The sequence below is a fragment of the Betta splendens genome, chromosome 6 (assembly GCF_900634795.4).
Source record: "Betta splendens chromosome 6, fBetSpl5.4, whole genome shotgun sequence".
NCBI lineage: Eukaryota > Metazoa > Chordata > Actinopteri > Anabantiformes > Osphronemidae > Betta > Betta splendens.
In genome coordinates this window covers 7,148,795-7,171,922 of record NC_040886.2, presented here as the reverse complement: position 1 = coordinate 7,171,922, position 23,128 = coordinate 7,148,795, and the positions used below count along the sequence as shown (strand labels likewise).

The window sequence follows — 23,128 nt, the reverse complement described above, 5'->3', positions numbered from 1 at the left end:
GTTTCCCTGGAAGCGGCAAAGAGCCATTTCTGGAAACACCATGACACTTGACAAGCGCAGCAGCTCTGTAGCACCTTTCATTGTAGTGTTCCCGCGTATATAGGCCCCTCAGGACATTTTCCCTCATCACAACCCGGAGGCAAGAAGCAGAGAGAGGAGCTGGGAAAATATAAAGACATTTCCCTCATGTATTAGGTACGGCTAATTAGATTTGATCTGTGATCCCCTTAAGGCTCCCACCACCTACTGTAGTATTTAAGCTGTGCTGTAGAAACCATAGCGGTTTATTAATAGAGTGTTTTATTATGGAGCAACATTCACAGACATATCCAGAATAGACATTCTCCAGTAACCTTGCAGCGGAGGTACAATTAGGTTTATAAAACATCAGATGTGCCATCTCATTAGCGTTCATCTGTTTAGCCTTTTCACTCCGAATGCTCCTAAAAGCTCGCGTTCGTTCTGCTCACGGAGAGACTCAATAAGTCTAACAAAACGAGAACAACAGCAGCCACTTTGAAACGGAAAACGCCAAAAATAATTTCATGATTAATGCATGCGCCGTTGTTTTGATATAAACAAAAAGGCGCGCGAAAAACTTCCAGGGCCATTTTTTTTTTTTGTCTGACGAGCGCCTTTTATTAAAATCAACACTGTGATTAGAGGAGCCTGGGGTTGCCTCAGTGATTAGCGCGGGAAGAAATGAGCGTTGCTTTTCCGCGGGGCTCCGGCGTCGCCCCGGACAAGCGCAGGCGCTCACATTAGAAGACGTCTCCCATTATCAGAAGACACGGGAGGCAGTTATTTAAAAATAAAAGAAAATGATAGTTAGCGTAGCTCGGTGTTCCTCCTCGCCTTGCCTGAATTAGGGGCGAGAGTTTAGCGAGGCGTTGTTCTAATGACCTCTGTGAAACACAGTTTAGACAGAGAGAACATTACCTCGGATGCTCAGTGAAACTCCGCGCTTCTCTTTCCCTCAGTTGATTATCTGAGCAGACCCGGCCATTAGGCAGGTTTCCATTACTCCACCAGTTAAAGGCTATGAACTAATAGTGCAAATTCAATAATGTGCTATTTATGAAGCTGAGAGGATTATGAGGGAGCCATTTGGGGGAGAGTATGAAAAACACTGAAGGCTTCCTGAGCCGAAGGGGACTAATCATTTCTTCATTCATGGTGGTCCTGCGCACGAGTCGCACAGAACCTCAGACAATGGCGCTGATTTAATCGGAGGTACGACCACTGCACACGGGACGAACAAGTCAGCAAAAACATCCGCGGTGACAGAGTTCCGGGGAGTAGAACAGACGTGCAGAATCCATCTCTGCCTCAAAAACACACTCCTCTCTGCCCCCTGCTCTGACTTCAGCTAATATGAACGCCATTGTTCATTTTTCCAGGGTGCACTGTTAAGTGGCCTCTAAATAAAAGTGGCTCTAAATGGACTTTATGCTCATTTATCACTTGGTGGCTTCCAACAGGGGTCCCTTGTGCAGGCAAACCCTGCGCTTTATCATCTTGTTTTGCAAGAGGGAAAAAAGCTTTATACAGTCAGTTTAGGAGGTGTTTTCCAGCAGGGCCGATAAGTTAAAGAATAATGAGGGGATTTTCTCCAGCTCCCAGCAACATAAATTTCACATTACGTTGGCCCGTTGGTTTGTTAGGAGCCCGTTTTCCAAAATACAAGAGACTCTACACAGGACTGCTAAAAACACGTTTGCGCAGCTTAACGAGCTGCTCACACTGTACTTTTCTAAAATTACAAACTCATGAGTGTTGAGACCAAACAGCCTTTTCAGCCGTTTAAAGTCTTTCTGTTTCCATGTAAACGTGACATTTCACCTTTGCAGCTGAATGTGTCTCGGTCCTGCAACACTCTTACCTGCGTTCATTCTTCATTATCCCTCTAACGAGACGCCGTTCTTCCCCCAACAGCCAATCACCGTCGCTGCCCCGCAAACGTGACTGGACTTCCTGCTTCACTCTTCGTCTCGGCCGCTCGGCCGCAGTAAAGGGCCTTTGGCGCCCTCATCTGCCGCTTTGTGGAACTGCACCGATGTCAATGGCACGAGCGTGGGAGCACTCAAACTGAACTAAATTATTTTTTTATTTATTATTATTATTTATTATTTTTCAACTAAAATCAGATCAACTAAAAGCAAATAAATGTAAAATGTGAATGGATGTAGTTTTATTTGATTTATTGGGTTTAGTTGTGCAAGGTCCTGTAAAGTGCCTTAAGACAACTTTGTTGTGATTTAAATACAACTGAACTACTGTTAGTACTGTTAAAGTGAAAATAACTCAAATTAAAGAATTACAACACAAGTCTTTAACAGTAAAAAGCGTTTTTAATTGCAGAATATATTGACAATAGTACAATACAATCACTGCCATATTGCTTCTATTTTACATGACTTACAGTTTTATGAAACAAAACGGAAACACGGTACTTGTACAGTAATGATGAAAAACACAACATACGGGCAGACCCATCACTTTCCAGACACGGGGGGCTGTGTTCATTTAAAAACGCACAATATTATACTAGACTTAAGAGCAAAAAAAGATGAAGAGCTTTTGATACCTAGTTATGGCTTCATCACTGGGTCTGGTGGAAGAAACTGGGCTGAAACCACTGGGCACACAGGGAGCACAGCTACAGAGCCCACACACAAAGACGGGACCAAAACGTACAAAAAAAGAAGAAACCAAAATATATGGATTACTTTGTATGTATGCAATACATACATGACATGAAATGAATAGACATTGTCCATGGTCACTCATTACTCTGTCGACTGGCCTTCATTCACCACATTACATCCTATTTGTTATTGTGCCTTTGTTCATGTATTACATGAATGCTTTTGCCTTTCACTAACAAGCCTCAGTTTATAAAAACGGGTTCTAGCTGCTTCTTCGCAGCCTCCAGCTACCGCAAGATCCTCGGAGCCGAGCGGTCATCGGTTACGGCCTTGCGGAGCTTCACCCCACGTCGTATCGACACCAGCATATCCACATCCTCCTGCGTTGCAGAGGACAGCTCCCCGGCAGCGCGCTGAGCCGGGTCCTCCGGCAGTGAGCTAGGGAACGGAAAGTGACCCTCACCGAGGGCGTGGGCGCTTGCTGCCAGCTCTCCTATCTTCTCCACCAGGCTGTGGCGGTTGGCAGCAAGCTGAGGGTCTTCCTCGGCGCAGTGGGCGACCGCGCCAGGGGCGTGCTGGGCATAAACAGGCCTGTCGAACTCTCCACCCCCACATTCCCGGGCTGTGTCAGGAAGGCTCCTCCGCTTTGGAGAAGCCCACATGTAATCAGTAGCAGAGGGGTCACTGCCGTACAAAAAGTCCTCACTGTTTCCGCGATGTGGAGACGGGCTGGCGTACCCCGGGGAGTCTGGTAAGGAGGGGGTCTTCACTGGTACGATGGGCGGCCGGATGGGAATGGGGCCGGATGTGGAGGGCGTGCGTCTCACACCGGTTTTGGAGGACGGAGTCCGACGAATGGTAGCCGTCCCTGAGGCGATGGCTCTGGAGCCATTTCCCCCCACATCGTTTGGGATTCCCTGCAGGGTCTTACCCGCAGGCAGACCCGCGGTGCTAGCGGGTCTCTTGGTTTGAATCATGCGACGATAGCTCTGAGCGATGTTGCTGTGGCGTGGAATGGTGGAGGACCTGTCAAAGTCTGCCTGCCCTTCGCTGTCAGCATCTCCGTTGAGAGAGTAGCACTCATAATCTGAACCTAGAAGTCGGGGTGAATCATAAATATCTATTTTTACACTGAAAGAAAGTGACAACGATGCAGTGGAATGTGAAAGAGTGAGAGTTACCTTGCGAGGGTATTGTGTCCTCAGAGCAGGAGGGTGTGTTGGTCTGGGTACTGTAGCCACTGGAATATTGCAGAGAGTCCCTGCTGCTCTTCTGCTGCTCCATACTCAAGCCTCTGGTCAAGACCATGGCTAGAGTACTGGCTGCTGGGGAGAGGGGCTCACCGTGCTGAAGAGGACAAAGTAAAACAGGTTGGTTGGAAAATACATAAAGACTAGCGCATGTTTGCATATGCAGGTCCACACACTCTATCCCGGTGCATACAAATGCATGAACCCATCCACATTTTTCTTCCCTGGCTTCACCTTGGCTGCCATGCTTCCTGGGCCAATTCTCGCTCGGTGTGGATCGTCTGGTTGCATACCAGAGTACCCCTGTGGACTAGGTGGAGCCTCCAAGTCTCTCATCTTATCCACAGACCCCCTCCTTCGCTGCAGAGTGGCGGCCAACGATGGCTCACAGGAGCTCAATTTGGCCCAGTCCTGCAGCAGAAGATGCAACAATGAAGCCGAGGCGGTGGCTGTTTTCCAGCTCTCCTACATTTGAAATCCAACAGTCATGTAAACATGGACTCTGCAGATTTGGCTCATGAACTGGGTAGAGGCCAAGTACTGTAAGATATGGGGAACCTAGAATTTGTCGGTGTTGAAAAAAAAATTGTACTGAACTGAATTTATTGAGCAACAGCAAAAGGTGTTTGTGAGGTTAATTTTTATGCTGAGAAATGTGCATGAAGGCAATGAAAGACAAAAAGCAAGTAGGCAATAATGATTAAACAGAGAATAACAAAACAAAGTAAATTGGCAAATTAAAACAAACCTTCCAGCTAGGAACCTTTGATGTGGGTGAGGGAGTGTTGGATCCAGGGGAGTGGTTAAATGTGGGGGACGCAGGAAGTATGACAGAAAGAGGCCTGGTGGTGGCAGTGTGTGAGAAAGCGGGGCGGAAGGTACCAAAGGATGAGCATGAGCCAAACTGCGGAACGAACAGACAGCGTGAGTCAGAGCGCTCAACATCCATGAACAGTCCATGTCAAACCACAGCGCGGCTGTCGAGGAGGATCCACAGCACCAATTAGACTAGACACAGTAATGAATGAAATGCCCCGAACGCCGGCCGCGTAAATGCCTGTGAGTGTGCGTGTGTCCAATAAAGCAAGTGAGACTGGTGAGATGCATGCAGTACTAACCGCCGTAGGAGAGTTGCACTCGCTGACAGACTGGCAGGTTTCTGAAGCCTCAGAGGAGGCTGAGCTTGTTGATTTCTGGGAAAGGGGAAAAATGGAGCAAAGACAGTGGAGGGGAGGAGGAGGGGGAGGAGGGATGTTAGAGATGTGAGATGCATAGGAAGACATGGAAAGTTTTAGAAGAGTGTTGATGAGCTTTAGGAAGCTGAGGTATTTTCCTTTTTGAGGGCAGCTATAAACCACAGCTTAGGCTGAAAATAAGGCTGCCTGCGAGATCATTTATTCAGCAAAGGAGCGTTGCATCAGTCGGCGCGCCGCTGTACACTGCAATCTGTTGAGGCTGTGGGAGTCGGAATAACTTTATCAGACCAGTGGGGCAAGAACTCCACATTTGCAACTGATAAAGCTCTATTGCAGCACCGGCCGAAAGCGCCGCGCCAGTTTGACTGTCAACCGCCTATTGGAACCGCGGGGGTTACGCTCGGAATGCAAACGTAAATAAACATATGGCGCCGCAGACAAACGGGACCGTGTTTTAAAAGATGATTCTAGTAGAGCTGCTTAGACAAGAAAGCGCGTTGCTCCCGTGTCCTCGTGCTCTGCAGCCAGAATGCCTGGAGATACTATTGCTCCTGGTTGCAATAAAACACGGTTTTTCCTCCTGACTGAACCCAAGCAGAGAGGCTGAGGGGACTACCTGGCTGGTGATGTCAGAGGGCATGGGCGACGGAGGCTTGGAGTGGGTGTTGGCGTCCTGGGAGACGAAGCCCGAGTCATGGGAGGAGACGCTGCTGAGCCGATGGGCCCCTGCAGAGGGCATCTGGAGGAGACTGCAGACAGGATATTACAAAGATCAACATACAATACCAATATATAACAGGAGTTGGACATTTTCTGGTCTTAGTGCGTTTTCTCTTTGGATGCGCAGACTAAGGAGAACAGAGAAATATTGGAATGAAAAATTGATCACAAAAACTGCGAGCATGAAGGCAGTGTTATGTGAAAATTCTAAATGACGCCATTCTTCTAATTTCAGGGCATCAAAGAGCATTAAAAAGTTATCTCTTCTTTGATTTGTCTTTCCCTCAGAACAAAAACAGCTGCCTTTGTGCTTTTCTTCTGTGCTCTGTCACTCCCACTGAGTGTATCTTCTGTTTGTCGCCCACACATTTTTAAATGCACAACTTCTCGCCCTCGGTCTGCACCGTTACCACTCCTCTCCCCACGGAATATACAGTATCAAGCATTTTATATTTATCAGACCTCTCACTGTAGGCTGAATACTGTTAAATTAAAAAAAGACAAATGAAACAACCTTAATGATTTACAACCACTACATCTTTTTACGTAGCCAAGAAGTATGAAATAGCCAGAAGGTTTGTCTTTTCAAGACCTTTTGTCTCTCGGTCAAATCGTTTTTATTATATCACTGCTAAAAGTCCTGTAACACCAACCTTGCTACTATCAGTGCATCGTGAATTGCATCGATTTGGACATTAGGGTTCACCCTACTGGCCCTAATTTCATAATATAAATTTCAAATTAGATGAAGCAAATGGGTATGACATGAATAAATACAGATCTGAAGAGAAAATAGGCAATAGAAAAGTAAAATGTCCTTTTGAGCCACATAAATTGTTGAACATGCTGCACTATCACTATTAGCATTAGAAACATGGATTTTGCTTCTTAAGTAACTTCAACACCTTCAAGCTGTGGTGTTTTACAGCATTGGACATAATCTGGCTGTAAGAAGCTTGAGAAATGCAAATCTGCCAGGAGCAAGTGCCGGGAAGCTTCTAAGATACCCCATGTACTGCATGTCGACTGTCACTGGAAGCTTATTCTTGACAACCTTTGATACTTCGTTCCCTTTGCTAATGTGTGAAAAAGTGGTTCCAAAATGAAAAACGAGCGTGTACGTGTGTACAAATGTGAAACAGCTCAGACTGAGCATGAACGAAACACACAATGAACAACATGGTGCATACAGATATACGCGTGTGAGTGGGTGTGCATCTACCTGCACATGCTGCTCTTCCTGGAGCCAGCGCTGCTGGGGGAGGAAGGAGGGGTCTGGTAGGACCAGCTGTAGTCTGAGCCTTTCAGGTCCCGGATCACCTGTGGCAAAGATGATGAAATGGAAATTACCGCTATGTAATTATAGTTTGTCATTCTCCTTAATTGCCTTTACATGTTGCTTATAAACAGATCGATGCATTTTGAAATTGGTTTAAAAAAGGGCCGTGTATTCATACAACAGACATCCTGAAAACATAAAATCAACAGGGATGCCTGTCAGTCCCTGTGCTTTTGAACTTCCACAGCCTATTGCTCACACTCTGCTGCAGAAGACATACATCTTTAAAAACAGTCATTACGATTTAAAAACCAAACATTTTAGATGATTGATCAATTTTAGAAAAAGCTAGACATTTTCCCAGTGGTGCTCTGTAGTTTCCAGCAAATGTAACTCAAATAGTGTGGGTGAATTGAGATACAGTTGCCTCTTCAATGAGTATTTACAGCTGGACAGTAAATCAGAGACTCACCTGCTCACTAGCTGGTGGCAACTTGTGCGGGTCTTCAGTTAAAACCTTAAGGTCATCAACGATAGGCTGTAAATGTGTTATCTCTCCCAGCATGGCGATCTCCACGTTCTGGAAGAAAAAGCAGCATCAGCTGAATTAAGCTACTATCACACCAGTGCTTTTTAAGCAGACCATCGCTCTCGGATGAAAAAGGGCTAAACGCTCCTCACCACCACAGGCTGCAGCAGATTGATGAAGGCGCAGTATCGCCCCCTCTCCTCCAGGAGAGCTCTGCGCACCGCCTGCTTCTCCGTCTCCTCCATCAGCAGGTACATGTCACTGACGTCCTGCATCGCGCTGTCCAACTGAGGGCGAAGGTTTCCTCTGCCTGAGCACAGCGGACGGAGGGTGCAGGGCGATGACAGAGAGGACACGGTACAAGAGGAGGAAAGGAGGGAGAAAGAAAGAAGTGAGGGGAATTTGAGGGGAGGATGACAATTAAGGAGGTGACACGAAGGAAGAAAAATGTACAAGGAGGAAGAAACGAGTAAAGATGAGATGATTAGAACACAAAATGATAAACTGTTTGTGCACTAGAGGTCAATGCACTGACAACCATTGCACTCAAATGATTCATGTTCATGGGAATGGCAGGACACTGAAGCATGTCATCAGTCATGAATTGATGCAGAGCAGCTGGTAGAGACTTAGTGTTCCTGAAATGGATGCGATTATATAAATAGTGGAGAATATGAAGGGTCGTTCCCGGCTGCATTCCACAATGACACTAGATGATGGATGCAAGAAGGCAGAGGAATGAAAGAAGGATGAGAGGAAGGCAATCACAGACAAACTGTGGCTGTGGTTGGACAGTGAACAGACAGTGCCAGTAAAACATACCCCAGCTCTACGTTAGAACTAATTAGAGAAGTTTGGTTCTGACAACAATGCACTTATTGTATTAATAAGCATTTAGTAGAAGTCATGTGAGATGAAACAGTAAGGAACATGTTTGAATAATTAGAGTAATTTAGCCTGAATGTAAGCGCTTTACTGGCTCACTGGTGATTTTTACAGTTGTTAATGAAGCCTTTGTTTTCCCTGCCTCAATAACTGACAGCATCTGCATAGAAACGCTGAAGTGAACTTTAAATTGTCTGCAGTAAGTGCACTCACGTAGGTGAGGCGAGCAGCTCTACATTCTGTAAAACACATTTATTCACCCTCTTGCAGAGAGCTACATATTAAGATGCACCACTCCTTGAGTATATAAATGTCACGACTGTCATCTGGTTAGCCTGGCTGGATATACACACTGTAAATAGGGGTGAGAAGCCAAGTAACCTGAAACCTGACCAATGTCCTTCTACTACACTGTTTTAGAGCTTTGTACCTGCCTTACAGTGCCAACACAAGAGTGTATACAGTATAAATGTAATTGATGAAGGTCAGGGGGTTCTGTCAGTGGCAGTTTGATGAAACAATGATAATGATCCCTTTCATTCAGTGCAAAGCAGAGCGGACATACCTAGGAGCTCTACAGCCAGGGGAAATAGCCAGAAAGAGATAGAGGAAGGGTTGCAAAACCAGGCAAGGGAGGGAGAAGAGACAGAAAAACAGGCAGTGTTAGCGGTGTCACATCGGGCGCGTTGCAAGTTTATGATTAGCCAATGCCATCTGTGTAATTCCTGCGTGTGAATAGCAGTTTTATTGCACCCAGTGGCAGGGGCTAATGCAAGCAGAGCCGGTAATAATGACAGTTTATTTGATTTATAGGATTGAAGCTCGTAAACCCAAAGTTGGAAAAGAGCCCGTCAAAGTGTGCCAGGCATTATTTGAGTGAGCTGTCATTTATAGCGCTACCTCTAGATGGTGCCAGTTTAAATGGGAGCCTTTGGTCCAAAGCATGGGCCTCCAGCCAGGCAGTCGCTTCAGTGCTGTGCTACAGGTTAATAAATCAGCAGCCTTTTCAAAGCGTTTCTCACCTTTTCTTGCTTTTTTCTGGAGTTTTATAGTGTCTAATGACTTCCTTTTGATTTCCTGCCGCGACCGCTTGTATTCTGTGAAGAACGCATCCAACCAAAGATACAGATCAACTTCTGTCCAGTATATATTTCTAGAATAAAACACTTGGTTCCTGGGTGCTCACCTTTGGCATGGTCTTTGTCCAGCTGATTGGCTGTTTTCTTCCATTCCTCTATTTTGTCCTGAAGTGGCGTAACTAGGCCTTCCATTAGTACACTGGAGCGACAGGGAGACACAATGTGACAGGAGAAGGTGAAAAACAGCAGCATGAGAGGGAGGTCAACAGAAATTGGATATGGCCTGCGAACACAATAATCCTGTCAGAGCAATGACAAACCCAAGATTGCCGGGGAGGAGAAAACAAGAAAAGGCGCAGGTGGCACTTACTTGGTGAAGTGGCGCAATTTTGTCTCAATGCTGCGGTGCCGCATGCACATCCTCGTCAGTGCCGAGCCGATGTCCCTGGTGGCACCTTGAACGTGAAAAACAAGCACACGGTCACCTAGCATAGAGCTTGCAGACACGCCACTTGGTCTAGAGGAGCAGGATTCTCATATGAGGACTCTGAAAGGCCTAATTCACTGCTATTACTGGATGGATGTGTTGATGGCTATTCACCCTCTGCTGGAACGGCATTTACATCAGCTGCCACTAGAGGGACAAGTGCTGATTGTAAAAGCAGAAGCCATAAACATCACAATGTGACATGGTGCTTGAACTAAATTTAAACTAAAGCCCTACACATCTTAGCAATGCATGTGTTTTTCCACTTTGACCCACAGGCTCCTCCATCCCAGTGTCAGTAGCAGCTTGTGGGAACTGGTTACTGTACTTTTCCTCTCTGCTGAAGTGTAATTAAATGGGGTCTTAAGCCCCTAAAGCCCAGGCTGCTCCACTGTCTCACTGATAGTTCACATGCCAGTGTAATATGTGGCAGCACTGATCCTGTTGTAATCTGGGCCACATAGGGCTAATCTGAGAGTCTTGCCGAGAGAGAGAGAGAGAGAGAGAGAGAGAGAGAGAGAGTCTCAGCTCCAGACCAGCCACACAATCAATGAATGTGCAACATTACTGTATGTTTGCAGATGAGTTTTTAAATGTATCTGTGTGTCTGTGTGTTGTGTGACAGGTGGTGTGTAGAACAGATCCCCACCCTTTCCGAAGCTCTCACCCCCTTTATCCTGGAGGGAAAAGGAGGGAACCTTGTAAGGGGATATCCCTCTATTCTTCCCTGCCTGCTCTGCCTTTCCTGTTCTCTGTGTGTCCTAAACACCATTCATGCAGGGCGGAAAGGGAGAAATACAAACTGCTTGTAACCTGCACTGCAAAGGCGAGCCACAAAAAAACAGAGTATAAATAAAAACACAACTAACATGGCAGACTGGAAATCAGAATGCTCCAGATGGGAGTCCACTGAAACCTGTTCTAGATATGACACAATATCCACGTTACGGTCTCCAGTCCATATCATGTCACACTGCTAGACAAAGGCCACTTCACTCCACCTACAGGCTCTGAACGTGGGTAACGACAGTAAAACACTAAAGAAACAGATCTGCATTCATCTCATGAATGCTTTTGTCAGATTATGAACCATGAGTGATTGTGTGATGGGGAGAGGAAGGTTACTGAGAGTAGGGTTTAAGGTAAAAGGTCATTCAGCTGCGTCACATACGGAAAAAAAACACCAACAGTGACTGAAGTGCAATGTGGAACATATACACTGGTATTAAATACCTGTAAGTGAATCTGTCAACACTATTCAGTATTTTATAAACCAAGAGCAAAGGAATATGGGAAATGCAGATGTTGCGAAGGCCACGTGCGCAGGTTATTTAATCTCCTGAAACCATTACAGGCAGCGAGCACAGCTGTGACGTCTGCAGAGGAAGCATGCAGGACTAACAGGGGCTGAAGGAGACGGCGAGAGTGGAGCGTTGAGCCTTTTATCCCAATCACAGACTTTACCCAGTGTCAGCATCAGCCCCCACCACCCCCCCTCCCCATGGTCCCGTCCACACCTGCCAATATCCCTTCCTCCTCTCCCCTCCCATCTCCTCCCCTTCCCCTCCCAGAGGGGGGATCAGCTGACAGCTACATCCTGGGGAGGGCCAGAGGCTTCCTGAGCGCGTCCACGAGACCCGCTGGCCTCCAGCCTTCACCGGATGGACAGGGACGGAGCGATTCACTCCCACAGCACCCGCATGCACGCAGACATGTGACAAACACAAAGGGACAAGAGGGTTTAAACGGACTAGAAAGACAGGTATTATAGCACAGTTTACACAGTTCACTTATATGGGAGGGATTTGCTTCTCAAGCAGAACATTTTCTTCTCTTGGCGTTTTGCTGATCTTTATCCCGTTTCTTTGGGGTAATTTTGCACTACAGGAATCATATTGAAAGAACCCTTTATGTTCACGTTTGTAGCTTGGGAGTTAAAACTAAGTGCGTAAGTGCTGGTAAAGTGATTATTAAGCAGACCTGGACCTCTGTGGCTTTAGAGGGAGTAGACACCAACACGTGCAGAGATGAAGCCCAACACAGGCCGGGACAGGGGAGAGCAGTTATGTAACACAACCATGTATCTTAGGACATGACATGGAGCAAACCACTGGAAGCCAGTCAACACAGCAGTGATGAAGATGAATGCACAGCTTTACATGGGTTTGCTGGCGGGGAGGCCGAGCCTCCTAGTTAAGTTTCGGTGGAAACCTTTAGTATTCAGGACCAGCGTACTGCGGTTGAAGCATTTAGTGAGAGGTTCAGTCTAGATCTCTGGTTCTGATTATCTTGCCTGATTCCTCAGGGGAAGGAGGAGAGTTTAATAGGCCTGCTGTATAAAGGGCTCCTGCCAGGAGCCGGGAGCCAGGCTCCTGGCAGGAACCCTCATTCCCTGATGTCTTCAACATGAGAGCTTAGTTTAACTATCTGCCTCTTTCAGCATTTAAACCCTGCTCCTCAACTCGAGTTTCATTCACACTCATGGCTACTGAGCTGGAGTGCAGCAGTTAGACTTAACTGGCATTCAAGCTGAATACAGTCCTCCTGAGTGGAGTGGGTGCTCTCGCTTTCAGTGTCAGTAAAACATTTTTATATGGGCTATAGAGCAAAAAGGTACAGAACATCCTCAGGGTTGCCCTTCCAGGAACATAAAGTCTCTTTTATTTGTAAAGCTCTCGTACAGCCACCAAAGGCAGAGGAAATTCCACCATCACAGCAGTTATTCCTCACGTTGGCACCTTGGCTGGGAAGCTCTCTGCAGCTGGCATAGACAGTTAAAGCTGGCTGCCTTTACCCTCACTCACCCCTTTTAGGTGCTGAAGAACGTAAACTGGCAGGGATACAGCGGAGGCCACTGATGGCTGAAAAGGGCTGTGGGTTGAGAAGGGAGGAGAGGGAAGGATGAAAGAGGGCACACACTGCAGAGGCTCGGCAGCCCGGGTTCAGCGAGTCAGGGGGCAGACAAAGTGTTAACTGCTTGCTGCAGGTGCAAAACAGGCTGCCGGCTGCTCGTCTACAAAGTCCGATAGATGAACAGAATAGATTCATGTTGCTAAAACATGATGCATGCAAATGTTTAGTGAAGAAAAATCGCACAGGAGATACTCATTTAAATTAATCTGCTTTTAGTCAGGTAAACTACTGGGGGGGGGGGGGGGGGGGGGGGGGGTACGATACATCGTATATCAGATCATCCGACGTTCGCTTCAAAGCACAGCTGGAGTTCTGGTGAAGTAGCTCAGTGGGAGCAGTCAGCTATTTAAATAAAACAGCATCCCGTCGGTCCTGCTGGACGGGGAGCAGCAGCCTCTGATAGAAGAGTGGCAGATGAAACAGACACGTGCAGACATCGATTGTGGAACAAGAAAGCAGAGCTCCTTGCCTCCAGCAAGAGAGCTACTGATCTAAGTACAGTTACATTAACTGTGGATGACAGACGCAGTGTGTGCAATCTTGAAAGGTCTTTTTGATGTCTAATTTAAAAAGAAGGTAGCTTCCAAAAAGTAAATGTTGAAAATCAAGTTTAAAAAGACAATAGGTGTTTTAAAGTTTTAAAGTTGTATGATCTGTACAAATTAAGGAAACACACAGATTTCACAATCAATCTTAATTAAAGATTAGTTTCATTGAATATATGATATTAAATAACATATGGGTTACATGAGCTGTGTTTCTGCAGTAGAAATAAAAACATCATTCAGAGCCTTTGTGGCACTTCCTCACATGCGGGATGTCTCTTGTAACCAGAAACAATACTAATCAGCGCCAGAGGAAACAGCCTTGAGATCAATTGTTTTAGTCACACAGATGGAGTGAAACACACACTCATCCTATTGTTGTCTAGCCACACGGCACATACAACACAACCTTTCGACCGAAAAAAAACCCACACGCAGACAGACTTGTCCTTGTGTGTGGCGTAGACGTGTTCTGGAGTGGATTAGCACAAGGCTCAAGGAGGAGGAGAGGAACAAGGAGGAAGTGATGTTCTTCTGCTGGTGGGGCTTCCTGTCGAAAGACGGACATGGTGCTAAAAATAAACGCCAGCCGTTGACCAGATGTGCTTTTTACTGAAGATGAAAAAGGACTGGATGTAGAAAATGAGACAGTGCTCCATACAGCGCAGAATGAGAGTGGAGAGTCATGCAATTAACGGAAAGAACACACAACACTTCCCACTTCATTTTGAATGATCCTATATGCAAGGAAAAAAAAAACATGCTGATTTACTGTCGTTATGCCAACACTGTCATACTGTATATGAAGCTGCAATCTGCGGGACAGAATTTGGAATTTTTTAATTTAAGACTTGCGCTTAAAATAATAAGCGATTACATAATGTCACTGAACTCTCGGCGAGTTCTCTGCTCTGAGTCAGTCTCAGTTGATTAAAACTTTACATGTGTCCCTTTCATTGCTGCTTTTAAAGTCCTCCCCTACATTCCTCATCAGGCCTTCAATCTATTTTCCCTCCTCTTCAGCGTGTTCCACGCCGGCTTCGTGTCCAGGATATAGCTGAACACAGTGTTCTCCTCCAGTCTCGTGTTTGTCTACTTAGTTTGGTATCTGTCCTCAGAATGTAAGAAAGGCCCAGCCAAAAGATTTGTTTTCTCTGCAGTTAGTATTCCCCCCTTCGCCTGCTCTTCGCATCATTGTTGCAGCCCCTTCAGTCTTTACAGTATGTAGTCAGTATAATGGCTGGAAAATGTCAACTTGTGGCAAAACCAAGTTGAATTTTGAGGTTGAGGCACCTAAACCCCAGAAATGAAAAAGAATAAAAAGAATTGTTGAACTCTGTCTGAGAAATGGCTGAAGGAGAAACACGATGCTCTGCCTTCCTAACATGACATTGTTTGAGGTCACAAAATACCTGAAAACCCCAGAAAACAAATCAACACAATAAGCCCACAGACCATAATACACTGCCTGATCAAAAAAAGACGCCACCACACACTAATATTTTGTTGGACCGCCTTTAGCTTTGATTACGGCACGCATTCGCTGTGGCATTGTTAAGCTTCTGCAATGTCACATGATGTATTTCCATCCAGCGTTGCATTCATTTTTCCATCAAGATCTTGCATTGATGATGGTAAAGTCTGACCGCTGCCAAGCCTTCTCTAGCACATCCCAAAGATTCTCAATGGGGTTAAGGCCTGGACTCTGGTGGCTCTTTCACAGTCTGAGGCCAATGAATCCTGGCATTGCCTGTGCTGTGCTATTGGGGAAGAGAAAATCCACTGATGGAGTAACCTTGTCATTCAGTACATCCAGGTAGTCAGTTGACCTCCTTCTTTGAGCACATACTGTTGCTGAACCTAGACCTGACCAACTGCAGCACCCCAGAACATGATTGGGCCGAGCAGTCAGCTGGACTCATCTATGTGACTGCACGTATCGTCATTTTCCCGTTTTTTTAATCTGATATAAAACATTATTTGACAAAAGAGACAAGTCTATCCATCTTGTCCTGGTGCACAAGTACAACACAGGCTCATGTCGTGCTTGAACATGAACGGACAAGCTGATGGATTTTCCTGCTGGTCACATGGGTGCACTCTCATTACTTGACATGTCCGTAAAAATAGCGGCGCTGCTGGGATGGTGCAGAGGGCTGTAATCCCCTGATCTCGCTCTGCACTAGGCCACGGCCACATCTCGCCCATACCCGGCTGTCCAGATGGCGGCCAGGGATATCCGCTCCATCTGCCAACTTAGAGGAGCACAGGCCAAGCAGACTACTGCTTTGCTGACATACTGATCTACTAGCATAGCTCCATTGGGCATGGACAGTGTGAGTGGGGTAGAAAAGGACACGAGACAAGCAGAGAGGGCTTGCAACGAGCCCCTGAGACATTATGTCTGTGTATGTGCCTATATATAATGCTCTGTGTACTTTACAGGCACGTTTGTTTTTCTAAACCTAAAGGCACTGAGGTACGGCCAGCGTGCGTTTTCAAAGCTAGGGGTGGCTGATCAGGGAGGGAAGCCAGTCTGTGTCTGTGTGTTACAGAGTGGGGCTAAGAGGATTAGCTAAACGCCTCTGCCTAGCCTGGATACCCAAAGCTGTGGAAATCCCACTGCAATCACTACCCCCACCCAGGCCAACAAACCCCAACACTACACCCACCTCACTCTCCTACTGTATGAAGCCTGTATCTCATACCCTCAAGAACCAGTTCTTCGACCTCTATATGATTCACCAAGGTCTAAAAATAGAAGTGATGAAGTCAACTACTACCAAAACACACCAGCCTAGCAACAAAAGTCCTAACATTGTAGTGTCATTGATAAAAAAGGCTACACAACGCACCAAAAATGATTAGGCTGACCATAGTAACATTAAAACATCCCAGAGAACTAAGTAACAGGAAAATGATTGTTGAAAGAAGCCTAGAATTCTCCAAATACGTCAAACTAATATAGACTTTGTGGTGAGGGAACCTTTATTGAGCCCGGATGCCAGCAGGGAGCCTGACATAGACATGCCTTCACACACAGATCCATCCACGAGGCTTAGAGCAGCACTGTCAGACACCGTGCCAAAAGGCCTGGCAGTCTACTCCTCCAGCTGCTTCATAAAACACAGACGCTGACGCCGCAATCGCGACCATAAACTCTAAAAATGATCAACATTGGCAGGAGGAAACCAAGGCAGTTTAACACATTAAGAAGTGGAGAGGCCAAATCTGATATTGTTATTATGGGTATAAAGACAAAGAAAGACAACACAAATGTCACAACAGCCAATCATTAAATTCCCACTTCATTCACTGTGATCTCAGCATGGATCTACAGTACGAAGAACAGCGCAAAGACAAACGTGGGTTTCCTTGGAAGGAAACTTGTACTGTCTGAAGTGTGTGTCAGAGTTAAAGGGGTGACAGGGTGAGTGTGTCAAAGGTAGATTAAAGGAAGCAGAAGAACAACGTGATGAAACCTCCAGCTGTGCCAACAGCTGCAGCTCGTCCCTAAACACAAGTGGGAAATTGGGGTAACAGTGGTGGCAGCCAACAGTTCATAGCCAAGAGCCGGCCCCCTGTGGTGAAATCAGCCCTATATGGCTGTGTAGACGTGGAGGCAAACTTGATCGCTCCGGGCAGACAGACCCACACAGTCATGAAGAGAAACAGACAGAAAGAGGGGGAGAGAAAGCAACACAGGGACCGAAATAGACACTTACGAAATGGCAAGCACATAATCTCGGAATTCTATTTGTCAACCATGTGTTGAACAGCCTGGAATTAGCAAGTGTGCAGCCAAGAAGAGAGGAAAATATAGATGCAGTAAAATGTAGACCTAATTCAGAACGTCTGTTATTGCAGCTTCAAGAGGGCCGCATTTGCCTAAACTAGGTCTATGGTGCCTGCAGCCTGAGGTTCAACATTGTTAATATCAACATTAACTTAATTACTAGGAGAAATGGGATCAAAAATGTAAATGGGTTAGAGCATATAGAAAACACGGACTATTCAGAGATAATGTTGATGGGAGGTCAGATATTTGGTCATAAGCAGTAATTACTTGATGACCCTCTGCTCATCAGTTCAACGGCACGAGTCTAAACCGTGCTGCGTTTATTTCTTTTTAAATTGTTGCAGCCTCTGCATCCCTCATACAGTCTGTGGCCTGAGAAGGATGACATTAATCCTAAAGTTAATGTCCCTGGGAGACGAGCAGAAGAGTGAGTGGGTGTATGAGTGACACACTTACGGGGATTTGATGCATCTATAGCTGTGAAACTCAATTTGCTGTTCCCTCTCATCTCCCTCTGGCCCATCCATCATTCCGCTGTTTTTCCCTACTTTTACGGCAGACGCGCTTCTCGTTTGAAGTCCTGCCCTGCCATGCTCTCTACCTCTGCTTTACTGGAGCAGGCTGCCAAGTGTTAGCGGCTACCAGACTGAACCCAGGCTACCTCGCTTCATCTGGCGTAGCACATGTACACACACACACATCAGGAATCATTTAAGGTGGGTTAATATATCGCTATGGCAATAAAATGTTCAGTTATTAAGGAGGCTGAGAGCAAAAGCGGTGACAATGTGTGAACAGCGTTTGAAGACTGGCCTCTTATTTTCTTAAGCAGTAAGTGGTCAGAGACTGTGATAGCGACTGTTCAAAGCATGTTGGGATGTGACCTGTAAGGTCAGGTGGCCGGCTACCAGCTGTCACGCTATGATTATCTCTGTGTGTGCATGTTTCTACACTACACTACACAAGTCAAGAGCCTTTGTACGCGCGCACTGGCACGCAGGGGTTTTTTGACCTACATACTGCTCTCGACGATCAGCCCCAAAGAAATCTGTGTTAATCAGCTGCCTCTCTGGCCAGCCCGTCTGCTGCCAGTAGCGAGGCGACAAAGCAGATCAGCAGACCTCATTAAGACTGAAGAAACAATAAGCTCAGGATTTCACTTCTTTGAGCCGCCGCCTCCTCCCACAGCTACGCCGTTACGTGGCGCTAAAAATGTGTGTAAACGTTGGTGCGCTGCCACTTTTGAACAGTCTCAAACAAGAAATAATGTCTTTCTGAAAGAATAATCAGTTGATTTCCAATGTAAACTGCAGTCATAGGTTCCAAAGAAGCTGTGTTATCGTCCACTTACCTCTAGAGTTGGTAGCCATGTCTGCAACCTTCTGAAAGGCATCTAGGAAAGCCACTGCTGCCAGAATTGTGGTCCTGCAAATGCATTTCCACATGTTCACACCATCATGACAAAGTCTTTATAGAATGCACAATGCCCCCCCCCAACAAGTTTTACCATTTAAAACCACTTCTCACCTGAGCTGAGAGTGCAGTTTTGTGGCCTTGGCACTGAAGTCCTCCCACACAGGGTAAGAGCTCTGATAAGACAAGTGCAAAGAAGTAGGTTAAATAAATCTCTCACCAAGGACATTTGAACACACATCCTGTCAAACACAGTACTCTATACGTGTACGGCTCTGACTAGACATAATGTTCCCTCAAACAGGATGGAATGTAGACAGCTACATTAACGATGGTAGGGTCATTGGTGATAAATGCTTTTTCACATAAAAACATAGATAAGATACTAAGCGAAATCAAAATAAAGCTGCACTAACTGTATGTTCGAGGCAGGAGCACAGAGACAGGTTAGCGTTGTGCTATGTGCTGGCTTGTCTTTAAAAAAAGGTCACTTATGTTATTACTGTCTTCAATCAACCCAAACGCTGCGTTCTGCTGTCTGCAGGCATGTGCTATAGGCGTGTTGCCTTGCCCGTGCATGTGTGTAGGGATGACCTGCGCAGACATGCGTGAGTTACCGTGAGGGTGGGTGCTACATTCACCCCATGATCATCACACATCGCCTTCAGATAGAGGGGCTGAAGCCAAACATAAAACACGTTGAGGGCTAGATCCCATTAGGGCGAGGCCTTAAGCCTTGGAGAAAACAGAAAAAAGTCATGACTCCAAGGAGCTTATTTTATGGAGGGGGAGTAAAGGTGGCTACACATACTGAATAAATATGGACAGCTTGCTGTGGGGAAACAAACTTGTTGATCATCAGTTCTGGTAGAGCCTCAACTCTACCAAGGGCGGCCTTCAAAAGGTGATTGAAGAGGCATCATCCCTAACAGAAATGTTTGCCTTGAAGCACCCAGCCTCGCTGTCTGCACTTGACTCCGACAGGTGTCTAATTAGCTTGTGTGGCCTGTGGCTCCCAAGGGCAGGGGAGATGCACTGCCAAGACAGCTGAGGGAGGAGGGTGAAGACGAGGGCAGGGAGGGGGAGTTTGGGGTGGGGGTGAAGAGGATGCGTCTCTCTCTTCATCCACACCCAGCGGCACCCAGGGGGACTGAGGCTGCATAAAAAGAGTGAAGGATGGGAAGAAAAGCTCTTCCTCCCACGGCTCGCCATTCACCGGAGGGCGAGGTCAGACCCATCATCCTTCCAGCTGATGCAGAGTGTTGCTCAAGGACGTTTTTATAAGACGACTGCTTTCCTGAAAGCAGAAATCGAAAAGTGCAGCCTACATCTGCCTGTGCAAATTCAATAGTCATCTCGATCCTGAATGCTGATCCGATCCAGATGAATCACTGTATTTCTATCCAGCCCACCACCACCTACTCTTCAGCTTCACCAGTTACATAAGCAACAGGTGCCACATTCATCAGCAAATGTGCCCGCGGAGTCTGCAAGAGGCTGTGCTCTCCAAGTGCACTTCCTGTGTGTTACGTAGGAAACTGTACACTAAACAGTAACATTGTTCCCACTCAGTGAGATCAGCACAGAAAAGCTGCGCCGCTGCGTTGCTCCCAGGGGCTAAAACCAGTCTGGCCAAGCCAGGCAGCAGGAATGAGGTCATATGCCTGTTTCAGACAGTGGATATGGACACTGTGCTGAGTCAGGGCTTCAGTCTTATTCATCTGTTGGGCTTATCAATACACAGACTGCAGGCTACAAGAGCGCACGTCTCACTCGCTCTCTGGCCCCGGCCCTGGTAGGAACGGTCTGAATCAAAACCAGCTATGCCAATAGCCGAGGGATGATTTCACTGGAGCCCGACAAATGGAAGTCCATAAATAGTCCGTCTGAAGGCACGATGGCCAGTGATCAATAAGAAATCTGTTAGGTGGAAAGTGCAGTGTGATGCTTGACTTATTTGTGTGTCCTGAACAATGAGAAGACAGGGTGCTGCCCCCAGGCCTGGTGAACGCATTCACACTTTCCATCTGTTGTCATGAACAACAACAGACCACCCTGGCTCAACTTCCTTGAGGTGGCCCCTCCCCCCATACACACACACACACACACACACACACACGTACACACACACACACACACACACACACACACACACACACACACACACACACACACACGTGTGTATTACACATAAAGCGTGGCCATTTCCTGCATTACAAGTTTTTTTTAATTATCTTTTTAATTGTCTATAGAGCTGGAGAACTTGCACTGAACTCTGAGCCAAGCTTCAAAAACAAGTAGGTACACAAAGAAAGTTCCTGCCACAAGGCCAAACATCAGGGAGCACAGCCCATAGCCTTTTATGCTGTATGTTTGTTTTCTAGGTTGTGGAGCCTGTTGTTTTGGTTCAGGGCATCCTTCAATGTCTAGCAATTAATCAAGAAAACCCTGCAACGTGGGTTTAAAGAGCAGTTGTTTGAGATCAAATGCCACCCCAGAACATTCCTTAAAACAATTATCCATTATTCTAATTATCTGCCATTTAGTTGTAACGTTTTTCCAAATCAAACTATTTTAGAGGATGACTTTTTCATCCAAGAACCAAGCGCATGAGCTGCAAACTCCATAGTTTTTTAAAAGACTAAATGAAAAGGATCTTGGCCAATATCTCACAGCAAATAGTTGGTATTCAAACTGACACAAAAGCTAAAGTACTGCTAAATGTCAAGGAGTGTCCTGACAGACCTGATGCGCGTTATGCAAATAGCACAAAGGGAAACATGCTTCATCTCCCGGTTTGTCCCGCAGCGGTGTTTTCATTGGGGGAGGACCCGGTGAGAGACAAAGGCAGTAAAAACATTCGTCTGATCAAACACGGTGCAACCACAAAGGTCAGAATGGAGCCCTGTCTACTTTAATCTGTGTTACCTTCATATCGTTCACGATGGCCTGGAATAATCCACCCAGCGCTCCGCACTCCTTCTCCACCGACTCCATGGTGCCAAAAACAAACAAAACAGACCGTGGGGAGATACAATCAGATTAAATATCCGACCGCTCAAGGGCTTTTACACGCGGGACATGACGATCGTCGCTTTCATCCGCCCTTCGTCGTCCTCTCCTACAGCAACGCAGCCGGCAGCGGGGAGGATGCGAAGCCCCGAAGCCCACAGCCCGCAGCCTCACGAGCGCACAGACAAAAAGAAATGTGCCGCTCGATGGCACCGGCGGCTGCAGATCGCTCGCTCGCTCGCTCGCTCTGCGCTCGCCTTCCTCACGCACGGGAGTGAGATGGAGCAGCGACAGGGGGCAACTACAGCCCGAAAGCGTGGAGGGCACGTGCACCGTGGCTCTTCGCGATCAACGCGAATCACGGAGAAATCACAAGTCGGTGTGGAGGAGGGAGCCCCCGCGGGACACGGGGTCGGTCGTTGCTCTGAGACTCGGGGACGCGCTCCGTTGTTAGCGGCGGAGCAGATGTCTCGGAGCTGGAGTCTCCCGTAATACGATCCATGGGAATGGGAAAAGGGGACGGCCGAGTGAGGAGGAGGGGACACGGAGGAACACCCCCCCTTGTCTCCTCCCCTCCGCCCAAACCCACGCAAACAAAAGTGAAACGTATTGTAACGCGGGCTGCTTGTGCGTATTGAAACACGCGTGTTTTGTCACTATCTTGAGTGCAGCTCGTTCCGGAGACAGTAGCAGGTGCCGTGTCACTGCCCACCTCACATTGGATAACTAATCTTCTGAATCATCGTATTCTAATCAGAAAAAGTTCTTCTTACGTGAATAAAAAGTTAAACATGTGGATAAATATATTATTAGAGTCAGTAGGTAACACCACTATTGAGCAGAAAGAATATATAGCAACAGGCGGGAGCTAACAAGAGCAACATTAGCATAGCTTACCTTAGCTTGGTGTAGCATAGCTTAGCTTGTCTTGGTACAGAAACTAAACTACAATAGTATCGCTACTCCTGCTATTCAGGAACGTTTGTTATTAACTAACTAATTAATTAACTAACGATACACAGTGTTACTGTAAAGTGTACAAAACGGATTTAGCTCAGTTTAGTTAGAGAATATGCTCCAAACATTTAGCTGTACCTCTCAGGTTGTCATGGCAACCACCTGTTACCAATGTAGGCTGTTAGCGAAGTTAGTGCGAGACAACATGTTGAACTACAGTGTGTTGGTTTTGTACTTACACTTTTCTATAAATAAACACAGTAGAGCTGTAGACATGCTATACACTACTATTTTCTTACTTTCCAACAAGCCAAAACACTCTCACTATAATAGGAGGGGTCACAAAATGTTGTGTTTCTCAATGACAACATTTTCATTACGTATTTGAATCATACACTATCGTCTTCATTGTTTCT

At 46.4% G+C, this 23,128-nt stretch overlaps 2 protein-coding genes across 9 annotated transcripts in view; both read right to left on the bottom strand.

The window, feature by feature from the left end:
* The window catches only part of LOC114857563 (neural-cadherin-like), a 71,418-nt gene extending 69,396 nt beyond the window's left edge, over positions 1 to 2,022 (bottom strand). The window contains exon 1 of the mRNA XM_029154145.3: positions 1,883 to 2,022. Within this exon, the coding sequence (XP_029009978.1) occupies positions 1,883 to 1,892 (10 nt within the window). The 5' untranslated portion in view covers positions 1,893 to 2,022. The remainder of the gene's footprint in view (positions 1 to 1,882) is intronic.
* Positions 2,023 to 2,331: 309 nt separating this feature from the next.
* Positions 2,332 to 22,853, bottom strand: mtss1la (MTSS I-BAR domain containing 2a). Of its 8 annotated transcripts, none has more exons than XM_029154149.3 (16): positions 22,653 to 22,853; positions 21,672 to 21,734; positions 18,858 to 18,919; positions 18,682 to 18,755; positions 9,957 to 10,041; positions 9,694 to 9,785; positions 9,530 to 9,604; positions 7,775 to 7,932; positions 7,566 to 7,673; positions 7,037 to 7,134; positions 5,711 to 5,843; positions 5,017 to 5,091; positions 4,647 to 4,802; positions 4,133 to 4,309; positions 3,830 to 3,995; positions 2,332 to 3,741 (listed from the first exon to the last, which is right to left on the bottom strand). In XM_029154149.3, exons 1-16 carry the CDS (start codon positions 22,668 to 22,670, stop codon positions 2,936 to 2,938), a joined length of 2,346 nt encoding a protein of 781 aa, XP_029009982.1. In that variant the 5' UTR covers positions 22,671 to 22,853; the 3' UTR covers positions 2,332 to 2,935. The 8 variants fall into 8 exon arrangements, with proteins under 8 accessions (XP_029009982.1, XP_055365582.1, XP_055365583.1 ...); XM_055509607.1 differs by lacking the exon at positions 22,653 to 22,853 and adding an exon at positions 10,723 to 10,834; XM_055509608.1 differs by lacking the exons at positions 21,672 to 21,734; positions 22,653 to 22,853 and adding exons at positions 10,723 to 10,834; positions 21,489 to 21,550.
* Between the last annotated feature and the right edge of the window lie 275 nt (positions 22,854 to 23,128).